This window comes from Oncorhynchus keta, chromosome 28, assembly GCF_023373465.1.
Source record: "Oncorhynchus keta strain PuntledgeMale-10-30-2019 chromosome 28, Oket_V2, whole genome shotgun sequence".
In the NCBI taxonomy this organism is placed as follows: Eukaryota; Metazoa; Chordata; class Actinopteri; order Salmoniformes; family Salmonidae; genus Oncorhynchus; species Oncorhynchus keta.
Genome location: NC_068448.1, coordinates 68,021,039 through 68,044,502, shown reverse-complemented (window position 1 = coordinate 68,044,502; position 23,464 = coordinate 68,021,039). Strand labels below are relative to the sequence as shown.

At 42.0% G+C, this 23,464-nt stretch overlaps 2 protein-coding genes across 5 annotated transcripts in view; one reads left to right on the top strand and one right to left on the bottom strand.

Annotated features, from left to right (window-relative positions):
* Positions 1 to 6,793, top strand: part of LOC118361729 (high affinity cAMP-specific 3',5'-cyclic phosphodiesterase 7A-like) — a 40,905-nt gene extending 34,112 nt beyond the window's left edge. For all 4 annotated transcript variants that reach the window (XM_035741903.2, XM_052483724.1, XM_035741902.2 and 1 more), the window contains 8 exons: positions 104 to 167; positions 787 to 983; positions 2,461 to 2,592; positions 2,810 to 2,901; positions 4,327 to 4,471; positions 4,563 to 4,659; positions 4,788 to 4,868; positions 4,990 to 6,793. In XM_035741903.2, the coding sequence (XP_035597796.1) occupies positions 104 to 167; positions 787 to 983; positions 2,461 to 2,592; positions 2,810 to 2,901; positions 4,327 to 4,471; positions 4,563 to 4,659; positions 4,788 to 4,868; positions 4,990 to 5,303 (1,122 nt within the window). In that variant the 3' untranslated portion in view covers positions 5,304 to 6,793. The remainder of the gene's footprint in view (positions 1 to 103; positions 168 to 786; positions 984 to 2,460; positions 2,593 to 2,809; positions 2,902 to 4,326; positions 4,472 to 4,562; positions 4,660 to 4,787; positions 4,869 to 4,989) is intronic.
* Positions 6,794 to 8,472: 1,679 nt separating this feature from the next.
* On the bottom strand, positions 8,473 to 21,590 carry LOC118361728 (mitochondrial fission regulator 1-like). The gene is made up of 9 exons (XM_035741900.2): positions 21,455 to 21,590; positions 15,592 to 15,689; positions 14,531 to 14,632; positions 11,627 to 11,760; positions 11,202 to 11,440; positions 10,745 to 11,003; positions 10,430 to 10,628; positions 10,224 to 10,286; positions 8,473 to 10,112 (listed from the first exon to the last, which is right to left on the bottom strand). Exons 2-9 carry the CDS (start codon positions 15,625 to 15,627, stop codon positions 10,065 to 10,067), a joined length of 1,080 nt encoding a protein of 359 aa, XP_035597793.1. The 5' UTR covers positions 15,628 to 15,689; positions 21,455 to 21,590; the 3' UTR covers positions 8,473 to 10,064.
* Between the last annotated feature and the right edge of the window lie 1,874 nt (positions 21,591 to 23,464).

Genomic DNA, 23,464 nt, shown 5'->3' with positions numbered 1-23,464 from the left:
CGATGCTCACACTCTCTTAGCCAATCATATACTCATATGCATGCATACACAATTCATATTTCTGTCTTAACACAGACCTACATTTGCATGTTTTCTCTTGCAGTGTATGCTGGAAAGGGTCGCGACCTGGAATTTCGACATTTTCCTCTATGACAGATTAACCAATGGTATGTTTCTGACATATCCATATTTCTCCCAAAAGCCTTAGCTACATATTTCTATTCAATCAAATGTATTTATAAATCAATCAAATGTAAAAAAGGGCTTCATAAATAAATCAGCAGATGTCACAAAGTGCTGTACAGAAACCCAGCCTAAATCCCCAAACAGCAAGCAATGCAGATGTAGAAGCACGGTAGCTAGGAAAAACTCCCTACAAAGGCAGAAATCTAGGAAGAAACCTAGAGGAACCAGGCTCCGACGGGTGGCCAGTCCTCTGTTGACTCTGCCGGGTGGAGATTATAAGAGTACATGGCCATTTAAGGCCAGATTGTTCTTCAAGATGTTTATCATCCTCAGAGAATAAGCGAAACAGTGTAACATTACTGCATAGGCCTCCTTTCAACTCAGGCATTTGTAGACAATGGCGCTCTCTGGTGTTTGTTTTGATGAATGCTGTGTAAAAGTGGAATGGTTGTTTTTTTTCCATAGATTTTCTTTGCAATGCTGATGCTATTGCAATGTTAAACTCCACCACAAACACACAAATACATAACTACCTACCCCCAACACTATTCCTGACCAGATCTTTAAACTACATATACCATGTCTCCCCTCTCCATGCAGGAAACAGCCTGGTGACGCTGACCTTTCACCTCCTTAACCAGTATGGTCTGTTGGAGCTGTTTCAGCTGGACATGGTAAAGCTGTGGCGCTTCCTGGTCATGGTGCAGGAAGACTACCACAGCCTCAACCCCTACCACAACGCTGTGCACGCCGCAGACGTCATGCAGGCCATGTACTGTTACCTGCGAGAACCCAAGGTATCAGACAGAGCTATTATTCCATTGTACAGAAAGTATTCAGAAGTAACTTACTGGGCTATTGACCACCTTATCCCACTGAGCTAAAGCCTAGGCATTAGCTTATGAGTCTTCAGGCCAGAGGCAAGGTTACCAATCATGTACAGTGCATTCAGAAAGTATTCAGACCCCTTCACTTTTTCCACATTTTGTTACATTACAGCCTTATTCTAAAATGGGTGTTTTTCCCCCTCATTAATCTACACACACACCCCATAATGATAAAGCAAAAACATTAGAAATTTGTGAAAATGTGTTACAAATAAAAAAAACATAAACATCACATTTACATACACTGCTTTTGAAAAGTTTGGGGTCACTTAGAAATGTCATCGTTGAAAGAAAAGCACATTTTCTTTTCCATTTTTAAAATAACATCAAATTGATCAGAAATACAGAGTAGACATTATTAGGATCCCCATTAGCTGTTGTAAAAGCAGCAGCTTCTCTTCCTGGGGTCCACACAAAACATGAAACAGCTCAAGGACAGAACTACATACATTTGAAAAAACACATGTAGCCTACATATCAATGCATACACACAAACTATCTAGGTCAAATAGGGGGGAGGCGTTGTAAATGACTATTTTAGCTGGAAACGTCAGATTTAAAATATATATATATTTTTTAAATGGAGTATCTACAGTCCCATTATCATCAACCATCACTCCTGTGTTCCAATGGCGCGTTGTTAGCTAATCCGTTGATCCTTTTAAAAGGCTAATTGATCATTAGAAAACCCTTTTGCAATTGTTAGCACGGCTGAAAACTGTTGTTCTGATTAAAGAAGCAATACAACTGGCCTTCTTTAGACTAGCTGATTATCTGGAGCATCAGCATTTGTGGGTTCAAATACAGGCTTAAAATGGACAGAAACAAAGAATTTTCTTCTTAAACTCGTCAGTCTATTCTTGTTCTGAGAAATGAAGGTGCATTGCAAAGAAACTGAAGATCTCGTACAACGCTGTGTCCTACTCCCTTTACAGAACAGAGTAAACAGGCTCTAATCAGAATAGAAAGAGGAGTGGGAGGCCCCGGTGCACAACTGAGCAGGAGGACAAGTACATTAATGTCTAGTTTGAGAAACATGCACCTCACAAGTCCTTAAATGGCAGCTTCTTTAAATAGTACCCACAAAACACCAGTCTCAACGTCAACAGTGAAGAGGCGACTCTGGGATGCTTCCTCTGTCCAGTGTCTGTTATTTTGCCCATCTTAATCTTCTATTTTTATTGGCCAGTCTGAGATACGGCTCTTTCTTTGTAACTCTGCCTAGAAGGCCAGCATCCCGGAGTCGCCTCTTCACTGTTGTTGTTGAGACTAGTGTTTTTTGTGGGTACTATTTAATGAAGTTGCCAGAATAAGGCTGAAATGTAACCATGTGGAAAAGGAGGGATGAGGAGAGAAAAGTATGCCTACGTTCCCTGTCTCTCCGTAGCTGGCCAAGTCCCTGACGTCCTGTGACATCCTCCTGGGCCTGTTGGCAGCCGCCACTCATGACCTGGACCACCCGGGAGTCAACCAGCCCTTCCTCATCAAGACGAACCACTACCTGGCCAAGCTCTACAGGGTGAGAGCACATCGCTGGTACATTCCACAGCTCCTGTAGCTTTCATATTAGACATGGCTGGAAGACACTAGATGGCCATGTTCAACAGGACAAAAGTGTTGATAACTTGACCTAGTTCATGGTTTATTTGTTATTTTAAGATAACGTTGAGGTCTATGATTGAATGCACTTAGCAGCGCAGGATTACAGCATTCTAAAAATGCTAATGTGTCTGTAGAACTCCTCTGTTCTGGAGAACCATCACTGGAGGTCTGCAGTAGGTCTGCTCAGAGAGACCGGCCTGTTCTCCCACCTGCCTGCTGAGGACGGGTCAGTCTGCACGTTTCTTTTCCAAGTGATTTAATGACTGTTTTTAATTAAATGTAATGGCAAAATGTTGATTTCTGCCTAAATAGACATACCCAAAGGTAACTGATATGAATGTATAATTACATGATTCTGACATGCAAAAACTTGGTATATTTGGAAAGGAGACATCTGGGAGATTAGGAGGAGGGATCAGAAGATTGAGAGCAGTTACATAGTTCACTGTACACAAGTGATCTTTCATTGACAAGCAAGAAGTGAATTATTGATGACAGGAGCTGGAAACACGTTGGATGGTTTGTGAACAGTATCAGAAGAAAATGGGATTGATAGATCTAACAACTAGAAATGGGCAGATGTTTTAGTAAGTGGTGTCAGGTATGGTCACGGGACGTTTCCAAGTGTCCCTAAACCTCTCCAAAGTGGCTTATGTCTGTAAATTAGATTATTTCAGTGCTATTACATATTTGCAATCCCTAAATGCTATTTGTTCAGTATAAAAACACAATTTCTACCATATCAACCTCACATGAACATTTTGGTGGGGTTATGGAGCATCCAGGAAACATTCAATGTGTACATTCAGTGTCCAATTGTGGTAATTGCACTGTTTTTGCACACTGGAAAGTTATTCTTCACTATTGTTTAGCTGTCCATCTTCTGGGCCTGACCCTGCTCTCTGATCCAAGGCAATTTCCTCATCTGATTAGGTCAACCTTTCTAAATGAGCGTACACCGTTTCATGGCCTAAACTACTCCGAGTAATCATTCACTAAACAGGATACAAAAGAACTACAGTTTTAACTTGAAACATGTTCCTTTTTTAACAGAATCCAGAATCCCCTCCCATGTAGCTCTTGCTCAAACACAGACCAAATGGAAGCTTACCTTGTAAGATGTGGTGAAAACGTTGTGTAAAATTAACATATTGACTCTCAGGGCTGGTGATCAGTAACGGTAGGTCACAGGCAGACAAATAAGATCCTCATGCTCTGTGGAGTCCCGGCTTTCGGTGTGTCAACGTATTCTGTGTTTATTTCGTTTATGCTTGACAACGCTTAACATAATGTAGGTAGCAGCCATCTTGAAATGAGGTCATCGGCTCACCCTGCCCTTATAAATTCTAATGCCCATATGTGGTAGGAAGTCACACAAAAGATTTGAAGGCACCAATCAATAGCTAAGAGACTCATCTTTCCGCAGACAACCTGCTTTTGGAGATAGGGACTACTGTTCTCATACCAGACTGTTCTCATATCAGATTGAACTTGAATTTTAAAAAATCAAATAGGGTCCCCAAATATGGGGACTTTACATTTAAGAGGTTTTAAAGATCAAGGTAATGAGTTGTACACTTAGAGTATTGAGTATGGTAGTAAAACGATCAAAGCATATTTTAATGAATTCCTCTGTTCATCATCTCCTCAGGCTGAAGATGGAGCACCAACTGGGTTCTCTTATCCTAGCCACTGACATCAGCAGACAGAACGAGTACCTGGGGAAGTTCAGGACACACCTGGACCAGGATGACCTGTACCTGAGCAACGCTAACCACCGACACTTCATCCTCCAGGTGTGTGCCTGGGTAGAACCAGCCATTTTGGATCTTATCAGCTGGAAACTGTGGGGTCTGACTGGCTATTTTGTCTCTTAACTCCTTGCAGATGGCTCTGAAGTGTGCGGACATCTGCAACCCCTGCAGACCCTGGGAGCTGAGCAAACAGTGGAGTGAGAAAGTGACGGAAGAGTTCTTCCACCAAGGTATTCTCTCGTTCTTCTTTTCATTCTGTATGATTATCATTCTCCCTCTACCCTTAATCTCCAGCAGTCTTCTCACCTATCCTGTTGATTTCTGATCAGTGTGTGCTGTGTTGTCTATCCCTCTGTAGGAGACATTGAGAAGAAGCACCGACTTGAAGTCAGTCCACTGTGTGATAGCCAGAGTAACTCCATGGCAAACATTCAAATTGGTACGTTTTTATGATGATTTCTAGTTTAGTACGAGCTACAATACATTGATATAAACCAGAAGCTCTCTTAGGCTTGCGTCTATAACCCTGTGTGTTTCCCTATCCCTGTCTTCATTCCTAGGTTTCATGACGTACGTGGTGGAGCCTTTGTTTGCTGAGTGGGGCCGGTTCTCTGACACGCGTCTGTCCCAGACCATGTTGGGCCACCTGGGGCTGAACAAGGCCAACTGGGGTGGGTTAGTACAGCAGGAGGGGTCCTCTAGCCCCGAGGAGCTGGAACCTAGCAGCCCTGCCTTCTTCACCATGTCAATGCCCACCGTCACCGAGTCAGAACCAGAGTCTGCTTCTGCTGCGGAACCCATAGCTGTCACCACAGCAACAGCCACAGGAGAAACCAACTACAAAGAAATACCTCAGGGAAGCAAAGAGTCCTGACACTCCATGTTTGCCCTTAGAACCCTGACCCCTGACCCTTAACCGCCAGCCTCGACACATACTGGGGAGAGGGTGGGAGGAGCGGGGTATGGCCTTTAACCCCCCTACTCCCACTGCCCCACCAGAACAGTACTCATGTTTTTGTTGCCTTTGCCTCCCATATTTGACAAACCACAGATTTAATTTATTTCGTTTTAAATTTTTTCCTTGGCATACATAGATACTGCTGCTGTATTTAGTATTTTTATTGGCTTATTTTATTTATTTATTTATTTATCCTCTGTAGTTTTAGCCTTACTAATGTAACACCACCATTTTGAAGGCGAAGTGCCATTTTCAAACAAAGTTCTGTAGGAGGATTTGAAACACACTGAGTATTGAAGAGATGCTCTCTAAAGACCGCACAGAGATGCCGTGATGTGTGTTGATGCATTTGTAAGGAATCTTCTTCCTGAAGATAATGTGACAAGCCCAGTCCTTTTGCTGCCTCTATGAAGACTGTTTACAGATGTCTTGTTTGTTTATCCTTGTCCATTCGAAATGAATCATTATGGTTCAGCGATATGCCTTCTAAGCACAGATGCGAAGAAGCACTAGTGTTTGAATTGTCGACTCACTGCTGAAGTTGACTGATGCACACACACACACACACACACACCAGATGCCATAAAGAAACACCCCCTGTGCTCCATTGTATTCATCTCTTCCTTGCACTGCCAAAAGACTGAAATATTGGACACAACTTCTGTTCTGAGAGAACTTGGGTTAGACAGAATAATGGTATTCTAGAATATAACTAATATGAAGAAGCATTGTTGTCAGTGACTGTAGAGAATGCATGACTTCTAACCCTGGACCAGTCACTGAGGCATAGTACACACACCCCATCTGAAAACTCCCATCACAACACCACTCACGCAGGGTGGACTGTAGGAGGGAAGTTTACTGTGGTTTAGCTACCTGTGAAACTGCTGTTTAATTCTACTGAATGGGACTCTCTCAGAATGTCTCTCATTATCATCATAGCCACATGAAACCTAGGACTGCTGTACTGATGCCTTATAACTATGCACACTGCGCTAAGTGACCAAACCAGCTCCCTACCACTAGTTCTTCTAGTAATCTCATGAAGTACATTGTGTGCTTGTCCTCTTAATGCACTGTCTGATTTTCTTTTGCCTTTTTGTGAGGAAAAAAAACTGAACTCAAACACATTCTGTATATAAATGTTTTTTTGTTTTTTTTACATTCCATCTCCATTTATACATTTTTATTTTTTCTGTAGACTGCACAAAGATTTTAATAACAGGTGCTTTTTCCTATTTTAGCTGATTTTAGTATTTTCGCTGTAAGACTGTTTACAATTTGTTGCGACAGCCAGTTTGGGAAGAAGACTTGTCAAGCCATTTTGTACAGGATTTGCCGTATTGACCTTTTGATACATGCTTGTTGCCGTTTACATTTTGATAAATAAAACAAGTTGACATGAATGACTGTTACTGAGAATGATCCAAGTGAACTTTGACTGTGATAGAAGTCATATACAGGGATTTATTGAGGTGAAATCTTCATTGTAGCTAGAAATGTAACGAATAGATCTTACAGGACAGTACCTGTTCAACATCATACACCGTTTGGTCCTTTTGTAGCTCAGTTGGTGTCGCATGTAACGCCAGGGAAGTGGGTTCGATTCCCGGGACTACCCATACGTAAAATGTATGCACAGATGAGTAAGTCGCTTTGGTTAAAAGCATCTGCTAAATGGCATATTACCCTCCTGGGGACATGAACTGTAGTCATTCCCTGTTCAACCTTGATGCTTGGGATTACTGGGCTCAGGCTAGAGGTCGATCATTATGATTTTTTTCAACGCCGATACTGATTATTGGAGGACCAAAAAAAGTCGATACCAATGAATTATTTTTTTTAATTACATTTATTTGTATTTTTTATAAAACATGTTTTAAAACATTTGTAATAAATTACAATACTGAATGAACACTTAACTTAATACATAAAATAAATTTAGCCTCATCAATAATGCAAAAACAGTGTTGGAGAAGTGCAATATGTGCCATGTAAAAAAAAAAAGAAAAGCTAACGTTAAAGCTCCTTCCTCAGAACATGAGAACATATGAAAGCTGGTGGGTCCTTTTAACATGAGTCTTCAATATTCCCAGGTAAGAAGTTTTCGGTTGTAGTTATTATAGGAATTATAGGACTATTTCTCTCTATACCATTTGTATTTCATTAACCTTTGAGTATTGGATGTTCTTACACTGGCAATACTAAAGTGCATATAACAGTATAGCTTCCGTCCCTCTCCTCGCTCGAACCAGGAACACAACAGCCACCCTCGAAGCAGCGTTACCCATTGTTCCACAAAAGCCACGGCCCTTGCAGAGCAAGGGGAACTACTCAAAAAGTCTCAGCACGAGTGACGTTTGAAACGCTATTAGCGCGCACGCCACTAACTAGCTAGCCATTTCACATCACATCTTTACACCAGCCTAATCTCGGGAGTTGATAGGCTTAGTCATAAACAGCTGCTGGCAAACGCACGAAAGTGCTGTTTGAATGAATGCTTACGAGTCTGCTGCTGCCTACCACCGCTCAGTCAGACTGCTCTATCAAATCATTGACTTAGTTATAACATAACACAGAAATATGAGCAGTAGGTCATTAATAAGGTCGAATCCAGAAACTATCTTGAAAACAAACGTTATACGCAACCGTTCAGTATTTTATCGAATGGGTGGCATCCAGTCTAAATATTCCTGTTACATTGCACAACCTTCAATGTTATGTCATAATTACATAAAATTCTGGCAAATTAGACAGCCCAAACTGTTGCATATACACTGACTCTGCATGCAATAAACGCAAGAGAAGTGACACAATTTCACCTCTTAATATTGCCTGCTAACCTGGATTTCTTTTAGCTAAATATGCAGCTTTAAAAATGTATACTTATGTGTATTGATTTTAAGAAAGGCATTGATGTTTAGGTACACATTGGAGTAACGATACGCAACGCAGGACATGCTAGATAAAATAGTAGTATCAACCATGTGTAGTTAACTAGTGATTGTTTTTTACAAGATAAGTTTAATGCTAGCTAGCAATTTACCTTGGCTTACTGATTGGACAAACATTCAATGCACACAAGTATCATTTTGGTTTTATTCATGAATTTTCTTTCAAGTATGGAAGACATTTCACAACACAGATGGTGTTTTACATCAAGTATCACTGACAGTTGAGTTGTCCATGTTCTCCCACCATGCAGTTCAAGTTCAAAGCTTAAACACACTGAGCAGGAAATAGATATTGGTACAGCACATACAGTATGTCAATGATAAACACACCGGTCATTGATTGTCTTAGTGTTAGATTTATCTGAAATGTTTCCCCCCTAAATAGTCATATTGGTCATGCCATGTCTGTGTCAAGGTGTGCAGAGAACACCTTTGTTATTCCAAAAAAATTATGAAGTTTGAAATTCTTAACAACCAACAGAATATATCCAAGAGGAACAGTGGTTATGGTATGAAATATTCTTAGCATCAAGGCATCTGGATATAAACAGAGGGATACTCAGCTTGTCATCAAGTAGCACTACCTCCCCGGATACCATTTGGCTTCTAACCATAACAAAATACAACTGAATGATAATGCCAGATCAGGAACACAATGGAACAAAAATAATAATCATGCCCAGCATTGGTAAGTTGTAGTTAAAATGACTGGTAGACCCCAGTGTTAAGCTTTAGTTCAACACTAACCTTGTTCCCCCTAGACTGCATTAAGACAACACTGTCACCATAGATTCATTTGGTCCAGTCTTCATACTGAGGTACTGTATGGTAACAGTGTTTCCAGAAACAGAACTGGTCCCAGTTCAACTCAAAAAAGCTAAAAGAGAGCCAGTCTAAAACGAAACATAAATACAATTACATCTCAACCATACATGCTTTGATAGCATTGATAACAGCTCCAACTTCATTATTTGTATCAAGTATTAACTAAATTCAGTTCAAAACAAAACATAAATAAGAGATCTAGAAATCAGACTTTTTGTAAATTGCATTCTAGTCAATGGCTCAATACTCTACAAGAGGGACCAAATGACAAAGTGTTCCCTCTCCTCTGCTTACATTTCTCTCTATCCACAGCAAGCAGTACACAGCAAATACCCAGTGAGGCAAAGAGAAATACAACTGCCTTGAAAAGGGCATGCAAAAAGGATACACCTTTCCATCTGTGATTCAGAGAAGGTTCATTCCCATATATAAATGTAGTTATGAACAGTTGTCAGCTGAGAGGAATGTTAGGAGTCTGTAGTGTCAGTGTGTATGCAGAACATAAAACACTGGTGTGCCTCATATTGGAATTTAGTTATGATAACAAAAAATTATGTACAGCAAATCTGTACAGCAAAGTTTGACCTTTAAGATCAAAGACTTTGAAACTGGCGAAACAAAAATAGACATTTGATTAAAACAAGTTAAAATCGAAGTTGTACACACAAAAACAGATCCTGTATGTTATCAAAGTGCAAGAACTGAAGAAGACTGAGGCAATGCAACATTGTTGGTGAGCAGGAATGGAGAGCAGATGAACTGAATATCTAGTCAGAAACCATGTGTCCATCCAGAGACCGCTGACAAACCGCTTCATAAGGCACTTAAAGTGTCCACGACTGTCTGAAGGTCCAGAACTCTGAACAAGTCCAGAATTCCATCCCATCTCTGTGCGTGCTCAGAGGAGATTTCTCTTGCCAGTAGATTTCAACATGTGCTGCCCAAACTAGAGGATGGGAAAAGAGACCGAGGAGCAAATGAGTTACCAAACGTATCAAATATTAGATCAGAAACCTTTATAAACCAAAAAGGTTTGTCATGCTTGCACTTCTCTTACCAGGGGGGTGTCTGGGCGTGGTTTCACTACAGGGGCTGGGGTTTTCAACCGGGACTGCCTTACCTAGAGGACAGAAGAAGGTAAGCAACTGACAACCCAGACACACATCTTTGTTGTTGCACAATCATACAGTGTAGATGGGAAATGATAAGGCCCTAAAGGAGGATTCCTAACAGAGAGTAATGTAGTATCCGTGGTGCTCTTACCAGGGGAATCTCTACTTTCTTGTTGGTCTTGGGGAATTCAGAACAGAAAGGTTTCAGTTCAGAGGCTGGGAAGTCAAACTCCTTGTCCTCACTGCTGTTGTGGCGATAGCGATGGGCGAACTTGCGCTTCAGGGCATTAGCGATAAGAGACGCAGCGTCTGTGGGCTCTCTTGGTTTGGCTTGGCTCTCCTCTGGCCGTCTGGACAGGAACACACAGGGATTAAGGGAAAATCAGTACAGGTTTCAGTTAATAAAACAAGAGAGTTGTGTCCATCTTCAGTAATGTAGAAGTCAGACCATGAACACGGTGCCTACCTCTTGGCGGGGCGCAGCTTGACTTTGCCAATGTCTTTGAGCACGTCCAGCATATTGGGAAACTCTGCCTGCTTGGGCCCCTGGTCCAGCAGTGTCTGGCCCTCAGTCTTCTTCCCACGGCGCTCCTGGATGAGGTCAATGACTGAGAAGCTCTGCTGGAGCCCCATGAGTAGGGGTGGAGGGGGAGGAGGGGGAGGAGGCGGCGGGGGAGGCGGAGGGACGCAGGGTGGAGGAGGGCCACCTGGGGCGGGAGGACCTCCTGGGGATAAGAAATGTACAGATTAGTCTGACAATTATTCAATGAAAAGCTGCCATCTTCAGGCAGATCTACATCATTACAGTGAAAAAAAAAAAGAACTCTTACCCAACAAAGGAAGGGGCTGAGATACAGTTTTCTGTTTTGAGGATTCTTCTTTACCTTTTAGTGTGTGTGTGTTCTGAGGTCTCTCTCTCGTACCTGGTGTCAGTGCGTTCTGCTCCTGGGTCAGTACTATCTGTGCGATCTGGGCTCTGAGTTTAGCCAGCTCTGTCTCTAGAGCACTGATCTTCTGGATGGCCTCATCGTTGCTGCAGGTCTGACCCTGGGGATCCGGCTCGGCCTTGTACAACCTGGGTAATGACCTCCGTCTGGGCAACGGTTGTTGTTTGGGCTGAGGCGGGTGAGAACGAAACATGAGCCCTGACGGTGCCTCTGACCTGAATGGGACCGATGGTATACAAGCACCATATTAGAAAGCAGGAAAGAGATTCATGGAGTAATACACACATGGAAAGTTAACAAGCGCAAAGGAACTCCCTAATAAGCACAGTATGGGTCAATAAACAGGGGCAACATCACGGCTTGAGAAAGGCTGCCTGTGCTAACGCCCTCTCTTTTCTTACCTCAGTCTCCCAAATCCAAACCAGTCATTTTTCTCCTCCTCGTCGATCCAGCAGACATCAGCCAGAGAGGGCAGCAGTCCATTCCGTCTCCCGGCGCTATTCAGGACACTACTGTCCTCAGTGTAAGGATCGAGCTGAGACACAGGGCAGCCATGTTAATTAATACACCTAAACATTGTCTATTTAACCACGTGAGGTATTCTCTTTTCATGACTCAAACTTCATTCACACTATTGGAAACCTACCCTGACAGACATTTTATTGGCTACGGTTGACTTTTAGAAATGGAGCACATGACAGCAACTGAAGTAAGCCATTTTGATGCCATCTGTCAGCCTGTCGAGGTCCATTCTTAATTATGCAGTCTGTCAACAACCCGTCGAGGTCCATTCTTAATTATGCAGTCTGTCAACAACCCGTCGAGGTCTATTCGTATGCTGTCTGTCAACATGAGCTTAAAGTCATAGAAAAAGACAGATACCTTTCAGGTATACGTATATAGGTATACGTTTCACCTATATTTATTTATCAGCGGTGATCTAACTATACCTACACACACTGAGTATACAAAACATTAATGACACCTGCTCTTTCCACAATAGCTTTGACCTGGTCAGTCTACGACCCCTTACTGACATCACCTGTTAAACCCACTTCATTCAGTGTAGATGAAGGGGAGGAGACAGGTTAAAGAAGGATTTTTAGGCCAATCCATTTAAGACAATCGAGATAAGGATTGTGTTTGTGTACCATTCAGAGGGTGACTTTGGAAGACAAAAGACTTCAGTGACTTTGAACGCGGTATGGTAGGTGTGGTAGGTATGGTAGGTGTCAGGCGCATCAGTTTGAGTGTGTCAAGAACAGCAACGCTGCTGGGTTTTTCACACAACAGTTTCCCGTGTGTATCAAGAACGGTCCACTAATCAAAGGACATTAAGCCAACTTGGCAACTATAGGAATCATTGGCGTGAACATGGGCCAGCATCCCTGTGGAACGCTTGACACCTTATAGCATCCATGCTTCGACAAATTGACGCTGTTCCGAGGGTGAATGGGCAAGACAAAGATTGAGGTGCCCTTGAACGTGGTATGGTAGGTGTCAGGCACACTTTTTTGAGTGTCAAGAACTTCAACGGTGCTGGGAATTGAGGCAAAATGTTTGGTACAGTAATCCATCTACCTCAAGTTATTTCAGCCACACCGGTTGCTGACAAGTGTATAAAATAAAGCGCACACCCATGCAATCTCCATAGACAAACATTGATAGTAGAATGAACTTACTGAATAGTTCAGGGACTTTCAACAGGGCACCTCATAGGGTGCCACCTTTTCAACAAGTCAGTTCATTACATTTCTGCACTGGTCAAGTGCCGTCAATGTGAAATGCAAACATCTAGGATAAACAAAGGCTTAGCAACAAAGTGGTAGGACACACAAGCTCACAGAACGGGATCACCAAGTACTGAAGCGTGTAAAAATCTGTCCTCTTTTGCAAAACTCACTACAGAGTTCCAAACTGCCCCAGGAAGCAACGTCAACACAAGAACAGTTCGTAGGGAGCATCATGAAATGGGTGTGCATGGCCAAGCAGCCGCACACCAGCCTAAGATAACCATGTGCAATGCCAAGTGCTGCCATTGGACTCTGAAGCAGTGGAAACACATTCTCTGGAATGATGAATCCTGCTTCACAATCTGGAAGTCCGACAGACAAATCTGGGTTTGGCGGATGCCAGGAAAACGCTACCTGCGTCAATACATGGTGCCAACTGTAAAGTTTGGCGGAGGAGGAATAATGGTCTGGGGCTATTTTTCACAGATCGGGCTAGGCCCCTTAGTTCCAGTGAAGGGAAATCTTAAAGCTAAAGCATACAATGCCATTCTAGACAATTCTGTGCTTCCAGCTTTGTGGCAACAGTTTGGGGAAAGGCCCTATCCAGTTTTAGCATGACAATGCCCCCCTGCACAAAGCGAGGTCCATACAGAAATGGTTTGTCGAGATCAGTGTGGAAGAACTTGACTGGCTTGCAACAGAGCCCTGACCTCAAGCCCATCAAACAACTTTGGAATGAATTGGAACACTGACTGAGAACCAGGCCCAACCTCACTAATATTCTTGTGGCTGAATGGAAGCAAGTCTCTGCAGCAATGTTCCAACATCTAATGGAAAGCCTTCCCAGAAGAGTGGAGAGTAACTGTAATAGCAGCAAATGGGGGGGGGGACACCTTAGTCAACAGTACAAAGTTACTGTTGTAGGTTGCCTAATGAACTGACCTAAAACAGACATACTGCATTCCTCACAGAAAGGAAGGACAGCTAAAGGGAGGGAGAGAAGAAAAAACAGTAATGACAGGACAGATGAATGTAAAGACTGAGCAGGGCAATGATAACATGACTATCTAAATTAACTGTTGTGTTCTGTGTAACTGGAACTTTCTAATGCAAAAAAAGAAATACAATTGGGATCAGACTTTAAATCTAAACATTAAAAAGGCACCTTGATATTTTATTACCAATGAAGAGCAACATAGCCTAACTTCCCCAGACATGAAATCAGCACCTAGGTCCATGTTATTGGTCTCATGACATTTCCTATTCTGTTTAGTGTTGAAGAATCAAAACAAATGAACAAGCTGGCAAACACTCTTGATGAGGGTGACTTGACAGAATACGTCAGGCCAGAGAACGCCAAGATGAGGGTGATTAGATCAGAATACATCAGGCCAGAGAACGCCAAGATAACGTGACACTTGAGCACAAGGTAAAGAGCAGTGACACAGAAACAGTGACAGACACGGAAACAAAGTCACATGGAAACAATGTCCCACACAGATCATACTCCGTCAAAGTATGGTGGCGGACATGTTATATGCCTGCCAGCCTCTGTCGCAGAAACAGTTTTACCTGAAAATGGACCCTGGGGCATGGTTTAAGGGGAAGATTGGTGGCTATTCTTCTCACAATACTCCTTGAGGAGCCATACGCCTTGCCTGAAAAGCCAAAGGCCTGTCAAAACAAACACACAGGTCTATGGTTAAGTACTAGAATCAAGATAATCGGAACATCACAATTAAATCATGCCTTATAAGACAGTATAGTAGAAGTGCAGTATGGTGGAAATGCCATTCAGTCCTCCTCTACTTCTGGGTATACATACTGTAGTTGCTACACCGTCTGGTTTCCATTTCCTCCTTAACTTTATTTAATGGCGAGAAGCTGTAATTTTATTTTAAATAGAAAAATATGCATACCTTTATGAAAACACCATTTCCCACCACCATGCTAAATTGGCTAAATGCTAGTCCTGGATGTTGTGTATTGTGTTCAGCCAACCAGGTCGAAACTATTAGCGGCATCACATTGACAAAAACCAAGACTGTACTCAGGGCAGACTTGGTTGTAGCTAAATATGTTTGAGTTGCTTCAGGAACAATTTTAGCAAACTAAGCCTTTACCTAATCTTAACAATTATCCTAACCTGCCACATTAATTATCCAAACCTGCTGCATAATTTCTTCTAACCTGCTAAGAAAAGTCACTCCTGCTAGTCAAAACCAGCAGACCCACCCTGAGAAATCTTGGTTTTCACTAATGCGATACAGCACTGCCTTAGGTTAGAGGTGAAAAAACAGATTGCTGCAACCTGATTGGCTGAACACAACATCCAGGATTAGCATTTAGCCACTCTACCATGCTGGTGGTACACATATTTGTCCTGTTTTTCTCCGCTTTCACCATTCACCATTAAAGTTCAGGAGGAAATCGAAGCCTATGCAGCCTGAATGGAGAATGATTTAAGTACGAAACGGTTCACAAGGGATATGAATGTATTGCCGGTGCATACAATGCGTTTGGACGGTAAAATGAAAACGACTCAATATCGCCAACTGCCGACCTTTAGGTAAATAATATCTGGTCTGATCATGACTGTACTCCATGGTATGGGGGAAAATTAAAGCACTTACCAGGTCCATTTCTATTCTTGGACTTTCTTTACTCATTCTATCGATGTGTTTTCACAGAAGCAGTTGTACACAAGAAAGCATCTTCTTTGTGAGGTAGTCTGGGGGAAACAGGAAGACAAACAGGGGTAGAAATACCTGTAGTTAGCATTGTGATATTTTGGCCTTGCTCCTGATATTCTAAATGTGTTTTTTATCCTAGCCATCACTTTGGACTTCTCTTTGTATTCACACTATACAGAACAAAAACAAACTCAACATGTGAAGTGCTGGTCCCATGTTTCATGAGCTGAAATAAAAGATCCCAGAAATGTTTGATATGGAAAAAAGCTTAATTCTCTCAAATTGAGCACGATTTTGTTTACATCCATGTTAGTGAGCATTTTTCCTTTGCCAAGATAATCGATCCACCTGACAGTTGTGGCATATCAAGAAGCTGATTAAACAGAATGATCATTACACAGGTGCACCTTGTTCTGGGGACAAGAAAAGGCCACTAAAACGTGAAAACAATTTTCACACAACACAATGCCACAGATGTCTCAAGTTGAGGAAGCATGCAATTGGCATGCAGACTGCAGGAATGTCCACCAGAGAATTAAAATGTTAATTTCTACCATTAGCTGCCTCAGTTGTTTTAGAGAATTTGGCAGTACATCCAACTGGCCTCACAACCACACCAGCCCAGGACCTCCACATCCGGCTTCTTCATCTGCGGGACCGTCTGAGACCAGCCACCAGATGAAAATGTGAGTTTGCGCAACTGAAGAATTTCTGCATAAACCGTCTCAGGGAAGCTTATCTGCGAGCTCGTCGTCCTCACCAGGGTATTGACCTGACTGGAGTTTGGCGTCGTAACTGACTTCTGTGGGCGAGCGGTTCACTTATGTCAAATGCCCTACGGTGGTAGTGGGGTTAAGGTATGGGCAGGCATAAGCTATAAACGAACACAATTGCATCTTAAATCGATGGCAATTTGAATGTACAGCGATATCGTGATGAGATCCTGAGGCCCATTGTCATGCCAGTCATCCACCACCATCACCTCATGTTTCAGCATGATAATGCACAGCCCCATGCCACAAGAATCTGTACACAACTCGTGGAAGCTGAAAATGTCCCAGTTATTCCATGGCCTGCATACTCACCAGACATGTTACCCACTGAGAATGTTTGGGGTGCTCTGGATCAACGTGTACGACAGCGTGTTCCAGTTCCCCCCAATATCCAGCAACAATTGTTGCATGTTGTGTTTATACTTTTGTTCAGTGTATATATGGTGAAGTTGAGTTCTCAGCTAGTTTTATTCCCTGCCTTTTTTAGGGACCCTGTCTGAAAGCTCTCAAGCCCCCCCCTCCATACATTTCACCTGACGCCCAAAAGTACATTTTTAATGATTAGCAGGACAGGAAAAATTACAAATTCACACTCATCAAGAGAGCATTCCTGGTCATCCCTACACAGTGAAATCAATGGTGTACATTTAAACTGACAGTTTTAAAAAGTACACTATTTTCAGTGAACATATGAATCCCACTGAACTGGTGTTAAAATAACACTTTTTAAAGTGCTAAAGATTTGACTCTGTTGCAGTGTTCCCCATTCATCTATTAGTGTTCAAATTAACTTATTCAAATGAACTCTATTGTAGAGTAATGCGCAACCCCAACAGTGTAAAACAGAACACTTCATTTAGAGTAAACTTGACTAAAATGAACACCTGAGGTGTTGACTGTATGGGTGTTCACTGGGTGGTGCAAAGAATAATTTGCAGATTTCACAGGGTGCCTTTTCTTTGAGTTCATTTTTATTACCACCCATGACTATATTTGTTAGTGACAGAGACATGGTTATTGAATTCTTTCCTTTTAAAAAGGCCTGTGGCTTTCACCAAGTGAGTACCTAGGTGAATTCCATCATTAAAATTAAACTCTTTGACAATACACACATCACATAAGGCCTTAATTTGATGGACTAGTTTTACCCCAACACAGTGGTGCTAGGAAACTCCTGGTTTACAGACCACATCATGCCCACAAGTCACAATATCCTGGCTTGCAAAGTTATATACATTTCCTTTTGGAATCAAGCCAGCGTTAGGCTATCCAACAGTTTGAATTTTTATCCACCCATAACCTGCATTCAGAATGACGTTCAGGGTTAGGAAAGTGGATAAGAAGACAACCTAAAGCATTTAAACTGGAACCACCATTTCAGTAAGGGGTGCAATAAATCTAACTAACTGATTGGATTAGTTTAAAACAATTTGTTATGTTTGTGTAGTTTAAGTTTAATAAATTAATCAATGTACATGCAAAAGCATTAAAACAGTCTTTTAAAAAAATAAACCTACTTGCAGTTGGGAAATATGATAATGATCGGCGTGATTGATGGGACTGTTTTACTATCCAATGTGCAAAACCGCTTCTACCCCCAAGCCATAAGACTGCTGGACAATTAATCAAATGGCCACCCAAACTATTTGCATTGACCCCCCTCACCTTTTGTTTTTACACTGCTGCTACTCACTGTTTATTATCTATGCATAATCACTTTACCTCCACCTACATGTACAAATTACCTCAACTAAGCTTTACCCCCGCACAATGACTCGGTACCGGTACACCCTGTAAATAACCTCATTGTATTTTATTGTGCTACTTTTTTCTTTATTTAGTAAATATTTTCTTAAAACCGCATTGTTGGTTAGTGGGTTTTTAAGTAAGCCTTAAACGGTAAGGTCTACGACACCTGTTGTATTCAGCGCATGTGACAAATAATATTTTATAACTCTGGTTATTAACACCAACACTGAGGGTTCTAATACACCATTGAGTGTAAATTTCACTTAGAGTGAATTGAATCCTGAATTAACACTAGAAATGTTACACTGAAACACTGGCCAATTTGGTGTGTACTGACACTGATCTGGCAGACATAAACATAATTTACAAACAAAGCATGTGTTGGAGTGTGCCCCTGGCTATCCGTAAATACAATTAAATAGATAATGTCCTTAATATAGGCCAAATTAAATTATTTTAGGACTGACCCCAATTAGTTGACTGTTCGGTCAATAGGCGGTTGGTCAACCAATATTTTAATTTTTTTTGAGCAGAAGCAAAGAAATAAATATAAATATATATTTTTCGACTTGGGCTCACATATAGGACTATGGATAATCCCTAATATGCATATAGGCGTTTTGAATGAATCATCACCTTTGAAATCGCTGTCCATTTCGTTGTGTTAGGTTTTGACCCATCCACAATGACCATGTTTCTACTCAGTTTCAACCTACTGATTAACTTCTTTCTTCAAACTAATCCATCACAGTGACGTGAGTTTTAAAAGAACATACTGTTTTGACGATAAGTGTTTGATGCGATTTTTGATTGCATTTGCATTGAATCCACAGTGGTTAGAGGGACAATAGAGCCCTGAGTACCAGGCCATTAGTGGCCTGATGATCGTTAATGAGTAGGGTACTACTAACATGTCCAGAGTGCATGAGGAGATTACTCTGAGTCAACAGTCATACCATTTTACTGTGGTCATGAAGCATGACTGCCGGTGCGGCAGTATAGTTGATTTTATTAAAGCACATAGGGTGTTGATGTGAGATTTCAAAACCATGACTAGAGAGAGACTCAACAAATACAGTAAAGAGCTGCTGTTTTTAGGAGTAAGTCTATGTTTAAGTTGTTATTCAGCACTGTAAATACTTTCTTCAGCCGTTGTCTAAGCCATTAAATGCACGTTCTCCCTACTTCCAAATATTAGCCAAACAGCATTGAGCTGAGCTCAACTGGGGTTTGTCCTGGTGCAGCAAAATACCCCCCAAGGGATGCCAGTTTGGATTTGGCTTCACACCAATCAAATCACATTCTAAAGCTGGGTGGACACTGCACGACTTTCAAAACCCCATCATCACTGAGCGTCTCCCATTAAACGTCCGTCTTTCCTTTAGTGTGTTGCCAACGTAGTGGTGTGCACATTAAACGATGTGAGACAGTGGTCACAAACTGCAAGATTCTTCACTTGGTCATGAAGATTTTCCATACCATGCTGTCTCACAAAAACTATCATGTGATTCGATTTAAGTAGCATACAGAGTTTAAATATCTAGCCAACATTTTGAAAATGACAATAACATTGCTTGTGAACTTCAGAGCTGTAACGATTTGGTACTTTTGTTGAAGGGAATTACAAACCCATACTAGTAGCTGTCGCTCCTGCTTGAGGGTCTACACATTCTGGGTGATGCAAAACGTCATCTCACTGGCAAGCTCTCACTGGCTATTGCTGATCAATTTGGCGTTGCACACCTCACACTACAAGAGCATTGCAGATTTTATGCCGATAAAAAAATCAAACCTGTTTGAAAATATAGGGACGTCTGGGACTGCTAAAAGACGAAATCCGCAGCCCTCAGATTGCGTCTTTGACCCGCTTACATTAAAAGAGCGTCGGTGATGGCCACAAGACCTGAATAGGCAAAGACATGGGGATTTTGTCTCCAATCTCAAAAACTTGTCCGAGACAGCTAAATCATGGCCAAAATTGTGTAGTGTACACCCGGCTTTCGCAAAATGTCATCATTGTCAGACAAACGTGTAACTAGCATGCTAAAACTGCACTTTCCTAAAACCATGGATGGAGATATGGATTTGGATCGTGGTTTTGACTTAATTCTCTGTACAGGCCAATGATTCTGAACCAAACATACATGCATATATTGTGCCTAGATGTAACCTAGTAGGCTCACGTTAACTAGCTAGCGAATTTATCTGGTTCATTTTTGCACATGAGGGGAAGTTAGTTAAAATGCTTGCTAGCCTAGGTAGCCTATGAAAACAAAAACGAAAAGCATACTGTATGACAGAGCCATAGACCGCTTTGCCAAAATGAAAGAGAAGAGGGTGGTAATTGCGCATGCGACACACACATATTTAGCAACTGATTGGACTAAATCGTTTTTGTTGTATCTTTAAATTTGTTTCCATTGTATTAAACTAAACATATATAGATAGCCTTGTTGATGTTTAAGTTGAAATTGTGCTGGAATAGTGGAGGCAGTGCTCCTGTTGTCTTCTTGCTGACTTGCGGTAACTCTGTGGGTTCTAAATCAGTAGTTGTTTAGTAAACTGTCTAAAACATTTAACTTGCTTGACCATGCTGCAGGTTTGTTGCATGCAATATTAGCTTTGTGGATGTCACTGGACAGATGTTGCTCTCCGGTTGTGTGACGAAACAAACGTATGTGTAGTTGAATTTATTCGGCCAGTGTGTGGCTTGTCTTGTTGTTGTCACGGGCTTATTTTATTATATCATGGTGGCGTAGGTCCTTATGATTCCAAAACCATAAAGCGACGCCTGTAAATAATGTTCAGATTGAGCGTCGGGGCTCTTACCAAAACTCTCCCTTATAGAAGACGCCTTCATCCAACGACATGTGTAATGGAAAGGAGTCATGATCGGGCTAGTGCTACGTTAGACAACTCACCGGCCTTTCTGACTTGCAAACTACTGCTAGCAAGTTGCTGTGTGTAACTAAGCCTGGTCTGGCTTAAGTTTGGGACGAAAGCCATACATTTCTGGAAATATCCACTGCGTGACGAAAAACTTAACTAGGTTTTGAACCACTGAATCTCCTGACATATCCCTCTGAGTCTTTAGTAATTAAGCAAGTATAGTTATGTTAGTTGGTTGGCTAACGTTAACTAAACTATCAATTTACTGTATATAGCTAACGAAACGTATTGTTAACCAAGGCGTTTTGAAAGTAGACCGTTAACATCGAGTCTAGCGAAAGGTAAGTCATAGCAAAGTTTGTTGATCGAATTTGATAAATAAAAATACTTACGAGACGAACTTTGTCGATATCCAAGGAAAATGTGTTTCCCAAATCTCCACTCTAGTCTTGAGTAAACGCGTTCCTGGCGGAGTGAGTGGGCGGGATAAAATATTTATTTCTTGACGTATGGGTTGTTGGATAATTTTTATGAACCAATGGGCATTGAGACATTGTTTAGACTGGGCTGGTACTATAACTTTATGATACTATTATTGGTTGATTATAATAAATAACAGGCCAACTGACCAACTGGAGTTCTTGTCATAAAGGACGCGGACCCAAGGTCTTAGTTTACAGACAGCAAGTAACAAAATATCAAGTTCCATCAATTCCTTGTCTGTAGTTTACTGTCACTGTCTTTTTTTGTGAACAATTTGGTAAATACAATACATACATACATTAGTAATTGAACCACAATATATATATATATATACTGAACAAAAATATAGATACAACATGCAACAATTTTACTGAGTTACAGTTCATATAAGGAAATCAGTCAATTTAAATGAATAAATTAGGCCCTAATCTAAAGATTTCACATGACTGGGAATACAGATATGCATCTGTTGGTCACAGATACCTTAAAATAAAATGAGGGGCTTGATTCAGAAAACCAGTCAGTATCTGGTGTGACCACCATTTGCCTCATGCAGCGCGACACATCTCCTTCGCATAGAGTTCATCAGGCTGTTGATTGTGGCCTGTGGAATGTTGTCCTACTCCTATTCGATGGCTGTGCAAAGTTGCTGGATATTGGCGAAAACTGAAACACGCTGTCAAACACGTTGATCCAGAGCATCCCAAACATGCTCAATGGGTGACATGTCTGGTGAGTATGCAGGCCATGAAAGAACTGGGAAATTTTCAGAATTGTGTACAGTTCCTTGCGACATGTACAGTTCCTTGCGTATATTACCATGATTCAAACTTGTTTTAATCCAAACTTGTTTTGCATGGATTCTGTGAGCTTTTAACAGCTAGGACCGAAATTTCTTGTCCCGGATTCCAGCTTAACAGAGAGGTTAAAGTCTGCTTGAAATAGCCGCTAACCTAGCTAAGCTGCTGAAGTTAGCCATCAAGCTAACAAAGTTAGTCCCAGATGAGTTTTCCAATGGAGCCCTCTTTGTCTGGAGAATAAATTAACGGTTCCAGAGCTATAGGAGCTGTATCTACTACGCTTTGTTTCAGGACAAACTGGATCGCTCAGAGTTCCAATGCGGCAATTGATTGCTTGTCGAGGATTATAGGCTTGAGGTGGCTTCCTTGATCACGCAGGTCGCCAGCCTACATAAGAAACTTGGGAAAACGCAGAGTGGAATATTTACCTTTTCTACGCCGGTGGCTGGACGGCGTTTGCCCGACTGGCCGGTGTTGCCCACAGTTCTTTTGCCAGGGGAGCCATCTCCTGCCTCTCCTCCCCCAGCTGATAGCGGAGTTGAAGGAGCACAGCAAGAGGAGCATGGCTATCAACGATGGTTGCAAATCACGAGCCGTGGAAGCCGAAGACAGTGGCCTCCCGCAAAGCAGTCTACACTCCCAACGAGAGGCCTGGACCGGATACAAACAATGAATAGTTTTGCTGCCCTCGAGCCAGAAATGGGGGTACTGGAGGAGTCACCAGTGAGTGGCCCCATAGTGCTGGTTCCGAAACTGGACAGAGCCGTCCGCTTCTGTAATGACTTCCGGGGTCTGAACTAGGTCAGTAAGTTTGATGCCTACCCCATGCCCCGGGTGGACGAACTGATCGACCCCCACAAGTGCAAGCTGGGCTATGCCGAAGTGGAGTACCTGGGATATCAGATCGGGAAGGGAAATGTGAAACCCCAAGAATAAAAATATCGCTGCCATTAGGGGATGGCCGGTCCCCCGAACCAAGAGGCAGGTAAAGTCATTCCTGGGGTTAGCCGGCTACTACCGTAGATTTGTACCTAACTTTGCCGCAATAGCTTCTCCCCCCACAGATTTAACAAAGGCACGACTACCCCAGATGGTGCGATGGATGGAGGACACAGAGGC